This window comes from Equus quagga, chromosome 12, assembly GCF_021613505.1.
Source record: "Equus quagga isolate Etosha38 chromosome 12, UCLA_HA_Equagga_1.0, whole genome shotgun sequence".
NCBI classification, from domain to species: domain Eukaryota; kingdom Metazoa; phylum Chordata; class Mammalia; order Perissodactyla; family Equidae; genus Equus; species Equus quagga.
The window spans coordinates 81,620,773-81,632,288 of NC_060278.1; the positions used below are offsets into that span (position 1 = coordinate 81,620,773).

The following is an 11,516-nucleotide window of genomic DNA, read 5'->3' on the forward strand; positions in this document are numbered from 1 at the left end:
CCAAACTTAACCACACCAAACACACCAAACTTAACCACACCAAACACACCAAACTTAAGCACACCAAACAAACAGCCACTGGAGCTGGCCTTTCATCTTTTACTTTTTAATAAAAGTTTTTATTATGGAAAATTTCAAACTTCACAAAAATGTCAACTTATAGAGAAAAGAGCAGTATAAGAGCCCCTATTTACCCATCACCCAACCTTAACAATTATCAACACTTGCTATTTTTATTTTATCTATGCTGCCCTTTTTGCTTGTGTAAAATTTAAAAATATAAATTATATTCTAAACTTACAGAAAATAATAAAATAGATGCTAAAGTTCCCACCATTCCAATTTAACAGGTATTAAGATGTTGACATGTTGCCATATTTTTTCAAGTCTTCACACACACACACACACACCATTGGGCCAGCAATCTTTAGTTATGTTATCACATCTAAAAAGCTTCATAATACTGTAATAGCAAATTCCCAGTAGTTGTTATTTGCTTTTTAAAAAACCTTGAGTTTACATCCTCTCGTTTCTTAATAAGCAACTTGATTCAGGTATAATTTGTCCCCAGTTTTTAAAATAGATTCTTAAGAATTAAAGGAAAATTTAAATTCCCTGTGGGCATTTAAATTCTGAGTGTTCACTATGGAAAATTGGATAACTAATTCTTGTACAACCTAATAAAGCTAATTTTATTTTTAAATAGGTATAAAATTGCAGATCCGAGTACAAAAGTATATCACAATTTATTTAAATAGAAGACTTGGTCTCTCCCTCTCCTTTTTTAAAGAAATCAAATGTCACAGATACAGGCAAAGCTCTGCTCTTAATTCCATGCATTCCATCTCTCTCCCCAGAGGAGACTGCTGTCCTGACGTTGGTGCGTATCATTTCTAAGCATCTTTTTGTAGTTTTTCCACATATGTTTCCATAAACACTATGTGGTATTTTTTAGTGCTCTTAAAACATACATAAATGTTGCCATGCTGACATAACTACTTGCAATAATTTCCACTTAACATTATGGTTTTTTACGACCCCCAACTTCATTTTAAACTAAAAAATTAAGGCCTGTGACGTGTACGACCTGGGCGGGGCTCCGAGTGGTGGGCGGAGTCTAAGATGGGAAACGGGAGGGGCCTTAGTGGCGTGGGCGGGGCCTGGGAGATCCCGGGGCTTAGAGCGGACGCGCTCGTTCCCCCTGGAAGCCGTCGTCACGATGGCCCCCGTGGTGTACTTAGTGGCGGCGGCTCTGCTTGTCGGCCTTATCCTTTTCCTGACTCGCAGGCGGGGCCGGGCGGCAGCAGGTAAGAGATGCCACCGCGCCGGGGCCCATGGGGCCTGGTTCTCTGGCCTCTTGAGCTTTCGTAGGCCGTCGCGCTGCAGCTCCTGCGCATGCGCTGGCATGCCTGGCGGGGCTGACGAGGATCCCGGCGCCGGGCAGCGAGCTGCGCGTCATGCAGGCCGCGCGCATGCGCGACGGGTCTGGCGGGGAGATGCAGTGCTAGAACCCAGCCCGTGGCCGGCGGGCAGCGCCTCTACACCTTTCTCCCCGCCCCAAAAGACAGCCTCGTCCTATCCCTCTCCTCGCCCCCTAGCACTCCCGACCTCCAGACCCAAAGGGGCCCGGCCCTGGAGGACACACTCCCGTCCCTCATCGGGACGATCCCGCTCTGCGCTCACTGAAGAGGCCGCAGGGGTTTTCCATCCCCGCCAGGCTGACTCCAGAGCCAGGGCCGAGAAGGGGGCACCTGAGTGTCTTCTGCCTACCCACGAGCTGGAGAGAGCAGGACGCAGCTCCCGGAGACACCCTGAAACTCTCTCCTTACCTGTCAAGGACAGCAGCTATGCGGCCATGCATCCTCCACCCTGTTCTCCACCCCGACCGGAAGGCCATGTCATCGGCCAGGGCACAGAACAGACATACCTGTCATCCTCTCCCCGTCGCCGCCCCCATTTCTTGTCAGCATATGGGTTTATGTGTATGTCTCTTCCCCTCTTGGGCCCATAAGCTACTTCAGAGCACCTGCATGCTCCAGGGGCAGGGGAGAGAGAAGCTGAGGTAAGCCAACAGATCTTCCTAGGAAGAGAGATTCAGACCTCAGGTGTGCTCTCTGAGGTGCCAGGTAACACTATGGCAGGTGGTGTCAGGCAAGAAATAAATGCTGTACTGCAGTGGGCCTTCAGATGAGATCTGGAGAGGTCAGGGTGGTCTTCCTGGAGGAGGTGGAGCTTCAGCTCCATCTTGCAGGGTGGTAGTCTCCTGACAGGCCTACTGGAAAGGTGGGGGCCTTGAGGGGAGAGAAAGGTATTGACACAGGCAGGAGGGAAGAGATGATCTTGCTGCATAGGACCAAGGTGTGGGTCTGGGTTGTAAAGGCCACTATGGTCTTGGAAGCTGGGGCTTTGTGCTGTGGGCAGCGGAAGCCTGGAGGTAGTCAAGTGGAAGAGGGTAAGGCTTCCAGGATGCTGCTCCCCTGCCATCAGGTGGATTGGGCTGCTGGACAGCATCGTGGTTCCTCTCTTCCCTACAGCTGGCCAAGAGCCACTGAATAATGAAGAGGAGCCAATAGTAGCAGGCCAAGTGGCCCAGCCTCGGCCCCTGGAGCCCGAGGAGCAGAGAGCTGGGGGCAGGCCCCGGCGCCGGAGGGACCTGGGCAGCCGCCTGCAGGCCCAGCGTCGAGCCCAGCGCGTGGCCTGGTCAGAGGTGGATGAGAACGAGGAGGAGGCCATCATTCCAGGTGAGAGGAGCCCAACCTGGTAGGGAAGGGGGCTGGGTTAGGAGGTGAGAGGACCCCCAAAACTGGGTGGAAGAGTCAGGTGTCAAGCCACGGTGTGGGAGGGATATCTGGGAGCCATAGGATGGAGTAGGGGGAGACTTGGGACCAGCCTTTGGTCCTGGGGACCAGCAGTTCTGGACCTTGGCCCCTATTCCTCTGGACCAACCCCCTCTTCCTTCATGTTGGCTCTCAGTGTCCAAGCAGGAGCGTAAGGGTCTTCAGATTGTCCTAGAGAGTTTCTCAGTCCCTTCCTTATGTCCCAGCATCTTTCCTGGTATGGGTACACTCATTGCCTGAGGGCCTCACCCTAGGGCCAGAGTGCCTGGCCAAGAGCATCTCCAGTTCCTGGAGAAGGCTTACCTGTAACCCTAGAAGCAGCGTTTGAAGATAGAGACATTGTGTTGACAGAGGCCTCCATATCCGTGGTGCAGGGAAACCAACAGAGCTCTTAGGATTATGAGAAAGAATCTCTTTTCTTTGCTACTCAGCAGCTGGCTTGAGCCTGAGGAGGAGGCATTTGGGGGTTTTGCCCTTATACCCTTGGGAACTAGCCCCTTTGGCTCAAAAAAGAGGCCTTCTGTTGGGCCATCCCTCCATCTCGGACTTGGAGTCAGACATCCTTGCTGCTAGGCATCAGTGGGTCTTTAACTTTTAGTAGCTCCTGGGGTAGTCCTGGGGTTTGGGCTGTCTTTTTGCCCTGGGTCTGGTGGGACAATGGCAAAACCCTGGCCAGGGGCAGAGCCCAGAACCCTCAGCAGTTCCAGATCACAGTGAGCATGATTTCAGATTTGACACAGATAAGTAGCCCCATGGGGCCATGCTTCCCTGGAGGCTTGGCTCAGAGACAGAAACCAGAGAACTCTGCAAGCCCAAACAGTCCTGCATGTGATTTTCATACAGTCATATATTAGAACCTGGCACTTCCCTTTTTATGGCTATGCAGCATCTAAAGTTATCATTTGTTCCCTTGCCGCATGGTTGCCTCACCCCTCCCCTATCCCTAACACACACACCCAGAGGGTGAATTTCTGCGTTCATGGCAGATGCCTCTGGAGGACAGAGCTGACCTCATGAAATTTGCAGGTGGGTGGAAGGGGATCCCCCCATGAGGAGAAGGACAAGTGGTAAAGTGGATCCATCATCAGTGGTCCTCTCTGGACAGGACCTGAAATGTCTTTCCCTGACCATACTCAGCCCAGGAGGAAGAAGGCATCGAGAAGCCAACAGAAACTCACTCATCAGGAAAAATTGGAGCCAAGAAACTGCGGAAGCTGGAGGAGAAACAAGCGCGTAAAGCCCAGCGTGAGGCAAGCAGGAGGGATGGGGTGCAGTTCTGGGAAGTGAGAAAGGGCCCTGCCTTCCCTGTCCCCTATGGCAGACACTCCCCTCGAGGCTCCTTGCACACTGGGTTCGGGTTTGCTGTTTGCCTGTCTCCTGCAGCCTTGGTCCGTGGCCTGGCTCAGGCGTTGTCTGCTTTGGCCTGTTTGGGAGGTGGGAAAGCTCCAGCTGGGGGTGGGGATGTGTTCCCTATGAAGGCCTCTCTTCAGGCAGAGGAGGCTGAGCGTGAGGAGCGGAAACGCCTGGAGTCCCAGCGTGAGGCAGAGTGGAAGAAGGAGGAGGAGCGGCTTCGCCTGGAGGAGAAACAGAAGGTGAGGTAAACCCCTGATCCGGACTTCTGACGCCAGGCAGCCTTGCTTCCCAACACCTCCAACCGAGGAGATGGGCCATGGACCAGGCGCAGGGGAGGCCCCGGTTTATCTGGTCCCTGTGCTCTAAGCGCAGCCTGTGTAAAGCTGCTGCTGGAAAGCAGAGCCTGAGATGGGGATTTTTGTGCCTGTGATTTATTGAACATACCTGGAGTATTTGAAAAACGTTGGTTTTTCAAATGGTTAGAGTGGCTAGAGCAGGGTACACAAGATAGAGGAGGGTCATAGAGTAAGGGGGCGTCTGGATCCTGAGCCTTGAGGCTGATAAGGGTCATTGTAAGGGATGCTAGATCTTACCTGAACTAGGTTCTGTTTAGGGCCTAGCATAGAGGAGACATTCAGGAAATGGGGGCCACTGCAGTAAAGGTAGTTAATGAGCATTTGTTTGCCAGGTGCTTCCTTCCTCCTGAGAACTAGGTACCCGAGAAAGGGAATGTCCCAAAGAGCTGGTGTATATAAGGTGAGAGCCAGGGCTGCCCTACTTGGGAAGACCTCATAGCCTAGCGCCCTTGGCTTCTAACTGACTGTGTTATCCAGGGACACTGGATGGTAGAAAGCCTGGCTGTGGGTGCTGGGGGATGGGCCAGAACACAGCAGAGAGGAGGCATTTGTGGAGAGAGTTTTTTCACCTTTCTGAAGATTGATCCTACCTGATGTACCTTAAATATCCTGGGGCTCTTCTCCCCTGCACTCAGTTTCCCCTATTATTAACATCTTCCTTTACTGTGGTATATTTCTCACAACTGCTAATTTGATACATTATTATTATTAACTAAACTCCACACCTTCTTCACATTTCGTTAGTTTACCCCACTATCCTTTTTCTTTTCCAGGATACCACATTATAGTTAGTTGTCAGGTTTCCTTAGGCTCCTCTGGGTTGTGATGGTTTCTCAGACTTTCCTTGCTTTTGATCTTGACAATTTTGAGGCGTCTTGGGCAAGTTTTGTAGAATGTCTCTCAGGTTGTGTTTGGCGGATGTTTTTCTCATGGTTAGATTTGGGTCATGGATTTCTGGGAGGAATACCACAGGTGCAATGCCATTCTCAATATAGCATATCAAGGGTACACCTTATCAACTTGACTTACCGCTAGTGATGTACACCTTGATCACCTAGCTGAGGTGGCGTTTGCTGGATTCCTCCACTGCAATGTTTCTCCCCCTTCCCATACTCTTTGGAAACCAGTCGACGTGCACAGCCCACACTGAAGAGGTGGGGAGTTACGCTCCACCTCAGCGAGTGGAGAGTATCTACAGAAAACATTTGGAATTCTTTTGTACAGGAGATTTATCTCTTCTCTGTTTATAGATTCAGTCGTTTATTTATATCTACTTGGACTTATGGATATTTATTTTGTGCTTTGTGTTATAATTCAATACTGTCTTATTTATTTTGTTGCTTCGATTGTTCCTGCTTTGGCCATTGGAAGCTCTTTCAGTTGGCTCCTGTGTACCTTTGACATACACTCATTATTTTGTTTTTTGAGTGCTTTCTTACTTTTTGGCACTGCAAGATGCTCCAGGCTCATCTTGTATATTCTCTGTTGCAGCTTTAGCTTCATGTTTTAAAAAGATCTTTCTGAGAGCTCTGGAAAATGAGTTGGGTTGTGGGGACTGTTGCACTAGGTCGTGGTGGTGGTGATGGAGCAACATGCACGAACTGAGTTTTCCAGAAGTTAAAGATAGAAGTGGTAGATTAGACCTCATTTCTGACCAGAGCGGCTGGCCAGGTGGCTGTGTGATTCACTGAGCAGGGACCCAGGAGGAGGACCAGATGTGTGGGGAGTAGATCACAGGATCTTTCTGGGACAAATTCAGTTTGAGCTGCCTGTAAGATGGCCTAGTGGGTGTGTCACATGGGCAGGCGTGTGTTTGGGAGGAGAGATTTGGGCAGGGATACAACTGTGGCAGTCACTGACAAAGAGATAATTTTGATGCTGTGGGCATGGTGAGGTGGCCAGAAAAAGAGTGAAGGAGAGAGAAGGGACAGGGCTGAGTGATGGAGGAGGTGGGAAGAATGGCCTAAGGAGCAGGAAGAAATGCAGGAGAGGGTGGGGTCTGGAAGCCCAGGAAGGGAAGAGGGGATGGTCAGCTCTGCCCAACAGCTGAGAGGACAGGGATGTGAGGCCTGATACCCCTCCCTTGGATTTAGTGGGATGGAGGGCATGGGTGAGACTGTAGCAGGAATCGTGTTTTTGGTGGAGCTGAGCATCAGAAGCGAGATTGCAGTGGGCTAGAGGGGTGAATAGATGGTGAGGAAATGTAACCTGGGGGTCTGTTCATGAAGTTTGGACATGACAAGGGAGGGAGAAGGTGGGGGTGACTGGAAGATATTGTGGGGTGGGGTCATGGCAGGATTTTTGAGAAGGGAGCTGAGCAGCATCTGTCTGGGAGGTGATGGAATTGACAAGAAGAGGGGCCTCTGCCTGCCTTTCCACTTTGGGGCCAGGGAGATGGGCTCTTGAAGGAGCTCTGTCCCTGAGAAAAGGCCGGGCTCTATGCCTGGGTGCCCTTTGCAGGCAGCAGAGACTGGAACAGGGATGGGATGGATACCCACCCCAAAATACCTGACTTTTGCCTCCTCTGTCTACAGGAAGAGGAAGAGAGGAAGGCCCGGGAGGAGCAGGCCCAGCGGGAACATGAGGAGTACCTGAAACTGAAGGAGGCCTTCGTGGTGGAAGAGGAGGGTGTGGGCGAGACCATGACTGAGGAACAGGTGGGTCTGTCGCCCCTGGGAAACCCCTCCCTGCGCCCACCACGACGAGGCCTGTATCAGACCCAAGGCCGGCCACCCCATCCCAGACACCCTGCTGCTCCTCACCTGCCTCCCTAGTCAGGCAGTGAGAGGCAGATAGGCATCAGGACCAGCAGCCTCTAGCAGCCAGAGGCCTTGTCCTCAGGAGAAGTGGTGCCTCTGAAACCCTCAACATGGGAGGTTCTGCTGCTCAGGCAGGCAAGTGGGCCAGTGGCACATGCAGATGGTTGGGTGGGGACACAGACAGCAGGCAGGTGACACTCAGGTGGGCAGGTGGATAGGGGTGCCCGCTGCAAAGGGGACACTCACCCTGATTTCTCTGCTCCTCTAGTCCCACAGCTTCCTGACAGAGTTCATCAACTACATTAAGGTAAGAAGCTGCAGAGTAGAGCCTGAGTGTCAGCTCCCTGCCTCGCGTGTGCGTGTTGTGTGCATTCTCCTAGAGGGAGCAGACCTGAGCAGGGGCTGTGCTCATGCAGGAGTGGGCAGGGAGGCCAAGAGAGGCTGAATTGTTGGGGTCCTGGCCGGGAGAGTCCTTTCTCCTCTGCCTCCAAAGGTAGAGAAGGACCTGGTCTGTGTGGGAGGCGCAAGCCTTTGATCACTTCCTCACACTCTGGGTTTGACAGTTTCCCTGCTCTTCAGACCCCACGCTCACTGAGTCACTGTGTTTCCAAGTTTCTTCCCATGTGTTTTCTGTCAGTTCTGCCTCACTGAGGCTCCACTGAGTTGAAACAAGTGTCCCCTGCCATGTGTTCCTGACCAGGAACTTGGGTCTTCCGGGGGGAACAGGATACTGTTTCCTTTGGAGTCTAGGCTGGGGCAGCAGGTGTGTCCCCTTCTGTCTGCAGCCGTGGCACAGGCTGCCCGGATGCTGCTCCAGGTTGCATAAGCACATCCTGCTCTGCTTTGCTGCTAAGCAACTTCTCCTCTCCCACGAAGGATGCGACGAGGGGAGAGGTTTTCAAGTGCAACTCAGAGGTGCAGAGGCGGCTGAGGGAAGGAATGCAGAGGGAGCGGGGGTGGTGGTGGGGGTGGTACTAGGGGGTGCCAAGAAGCCAGGGCTTGCATAATCCTCCCCTGACGTCTTCTGAAAGAGGGCAGGGTTTAGACACCTCCTAGCAGTGAGGGGCTGCCGGAGGTTCCTGAGAGGGAGCTTCCAGAGGGTTCTGTTCCCTCAGGCTGTGACCATTCACCTCTGATGGAGCCCCTTCTTCACCCTGGCACTCTTGAGTGAGGGCTGCAGCCCCAGGCAGGACATCTCTCACACAGTCCTGCTGCTGTTTGGAACTCACTGTCCACACCTACCCAGTGGGCAGCAACGTGGTCCTGAGTCCCTTCTTCAGGGAGCCCTCCTCCCTCAGCGTCAGCTCCCCCTCTCCTCTGCAGAGACCTGGGACAAGGTTCCCAGGGCAGTTCCAGCCCTCCCTTTCAGTGGCTCTTTGGAAGTGCCGTTCTCTAGGGGTTCTTCAAGCTCTTCTGGAGCTTAGAGGTCTTTCTAGCCTGTGCTGACCGATTGTCCCAGAGCTGCTGTCTGCAGGGAGAAGGAGGACTTCTGAAATTCAGCCCACACTCTTTCCTCCTGGCCCCAAGGGGATGGACCCTTTCACCTTAGGGTTTCAGAACCGGAGGCATGTTTCTGTGCCCAGCGGAGTTTATGTGAAGCATAAGGCTGGCTTGCTCCTGTCGGTCCACTCCCTTTTCTGACAACAGCTGGGTTTGTTTATTTTTCCAAACACACTTGGCCCCAGCAGCCCCTCAGGCCAGGTCTGCAGGGACTATCTGGGGTGACTCCATGTTTCCACTTTGAGCTGTCACTAAGAGCCCAGTGCCGGCTCCCTGCTTTGTAGGTAGAGGCCAGCTGGCCAGGTCACCTTGTGCTTGCCCACCCCCTGGCCCAACTGCCGCTCACTTGCCTCCCCGCTTGCACATTCACTTTGGCGTTTTGAACAGTCACATGCCATCTGCAGCTGGGGAGGTGTCACCGTGTCACTCCTCTTGCAGCTCATTTGCTATGGAAGATTCACAAAAATGCAAAAGGCTGCCTTCTCTCAAGTCACATGCTATCTGTCTGTGGGGGAGGCGGGGGCAGATGCACGTGTGGGACCCAGCAGTGGACCCTCAGCTGCACGCCCAGGAACTAAAGTTGCTACTGAGGATATGAGGGAAGCACGTGAAACATGGCCATGCGTGGAAAGCACCGAGCAGTGTTAGCGGTAGTTATTTTAAGGGTGGGCTCAGTGTCTCAGATGGTGTGAAGAGGATGGGTGAAGAAGTGTGGGTGTGTCAGGGTTGTGGGGGTCTCCAGGCGGGGGAGCGGTGAGCAAAGAGGAGTCAGGAATGAGCCGTCTTGCCTCTGCTGAGACCCTGGCTTGTTGGGGCCTTTTATCTGCTCTCTCCTTGTCCCTGTTCTCGCCTGCCTCCCCAGCTGGACTGCGAGCTCAAGGGCAGGCGCTATGTCTTTTTCACCATTGCATCCCCTACACCTCAGCACTTTGTCCTAGCACGTCTTCAGGAAACACAAATCCTGGTGACAGTCTTTTAAAATAGCTTTCAGTGGCTGCACCCGCTCCCTACATCTCTGTGGTGCTTCCAACCTGTCCATGATGTTAAAAAGATACGGCTGGATGCAGAGGAGAAGGTGGCAGGTGTGCTTGGCTCTCCACGTGTGTGTCTGTCTCAGGCCGTCCCCAGTCCAGGACGGGGCTTGTGGGGCGGGTGAGATGGGGAGATCCCTCCCTACAAACAGGAGAATAAGAGAGTTTATGAGTGTGTGTATCTTTATATATGGGTGATTGTGAGCATGTGTGAGTGAGTGTGAGGGGAGCAAGGCTCTCCCATAGGAATCTGCTCAGTGTTTATCCAGCCACCCAGATCAGATCAGGATGTACACGTCAGAGGGTTCCAGTGCGGAGAGGGATTTGCCCATACTCAGGCTCTCTCCCTTCCCTCCCTCTCTTTGTAGCAGTCCAAGGTTGTGCTCTTGGAAGACCTGGCTTCCCAAGTGGGCCTGCGGACTCAGGTAAGCCCTGGAAGGTGGCCAGTTATGTGGAGTGTGGCCACGAGGTCTGTGTGGCTGTCAGAGGAGGCCTGCCCTAGAGATAGAGTCTTGATGCCCCCAACCAAGAGTGAGTAGAGTGTAGGAGTCTCTGGGCACCGCAGGAGTCCTGCCTCTCTTCTAGATGGAAGAACAGGCAGGGAGGAAAAGAAACAAGTCCAAACCCCATCACTCCAGCAGCCCTTGTAACCGAAGCAGCCCAAATCCAGTTACCTTGACAACTGTCTTGCAAACAGGCTGCACCAGCCTTCACAGCCAAATGTCACCATCCCTCCTTTTGTGGTTGGAAGAGAGCCTCTCTTGGGGGTCTTGCAGGGCCCCCAGACCAGAGTCACTTCTCCCCTAGGCCCCTCCAAAGGAAGCATGGAGTCACCATGGGGGGCAGCCATGAGAGGGAGAGGAAGATATTTGGCTGTGGTGGGAGGGAGGATGCAGGTGCCTTTTCTGGGGATGGCAGCGTCCCTTTCTGCTCTGAAAATTGTTCTCCCCATAGGACACCATAAACCGCATCCAGGACCTGCTGGCTGAGGGGACTCTGACAGGTGAGAGGATGAGAATCAATCACTACAGGCCCCAGCCCTGGGGAGTATCTAGCCACAGGGGGCTGCAGGGACTTGTTGCAGAGGCAGGGCGACCACCCTGGGTGGAGGGAGGGGTGTGCAATGAGGGCACTAGCAGGGGGACATGGTCACAAGGAGGACGTGCTGAGGCCTGGGGTTGGCTTCGGATGATGACGACAGGCAAGAAAGCCAGATTTGACTCACCTGGCCAGGAATGGATGCAGCCAGGAAAGGCCAGGCAGGCAAGCAGTCCAGGAGAGCTCTGAGCCACTTTTGAATGGGTGGGTGGGCCGGCAGGCAATGTCAGGTCAGGTTGGGAGGGCCCAGGAAGGCTCAGCCCTGCAACCTGTGTATCCCCACAGGTGTGATTGACGACCGGGGCAAGTTCATCTACATAACCCCAGAGGAACTGGTTGCTGTGGCTAACTTCATCCGACAGCGAGGTCGGGTGTCCATCGCCGAGCTTGCCCAGGCCAGCAACTCCCTCATCTCCTGGGGCCGGGAGGCCCCTGCCCAGGCCCCAGCCTGACCTAGCCCTTCCCTCTTGGACTCGGAGTTGGCACAGCCTACATGGCCATACATCTTTATTCCTCCCTACCATCCTGGGGCTGTGATGGAGTATGGCCAGGCTGTTCTAGATTAAAGGCCTGTGAGCACTG

At 53.3% G+C, this 11,516-nt stretch overlaps 1 protein-coding gene across 1 annotated transcript; it reads left to right on the plus strand.

The window, feature by feature from the left end:
* Positions 1–1,147: 1,147 nt before the first annotated feature.
* On the plus strand, positions 1,148–11,516 carry DDRGK1 (DDRGK domain containing 1). Its single transcript, XM_046679595.1, has 9 exons — positions 1,148–1,307; positions 2,535–2,741; positions 3,975–4,087; positions 4,328–4,429; positions 7,081–7,203; positions 7,574–7,612; positions 10,205–10,261; positions 10,791–10,839; positions 11,220–11,516. Exons 1-9 carry the CDS (start codon positions 1,220–1,222, stop codon positions 11,384–11,386), a joined length of 945 nt encoding a protein of 314 aa, XP_046535551.1. The 5' UTR covers positions 1,148–1,219; the 3' UTR covers positions 11,387–11,516.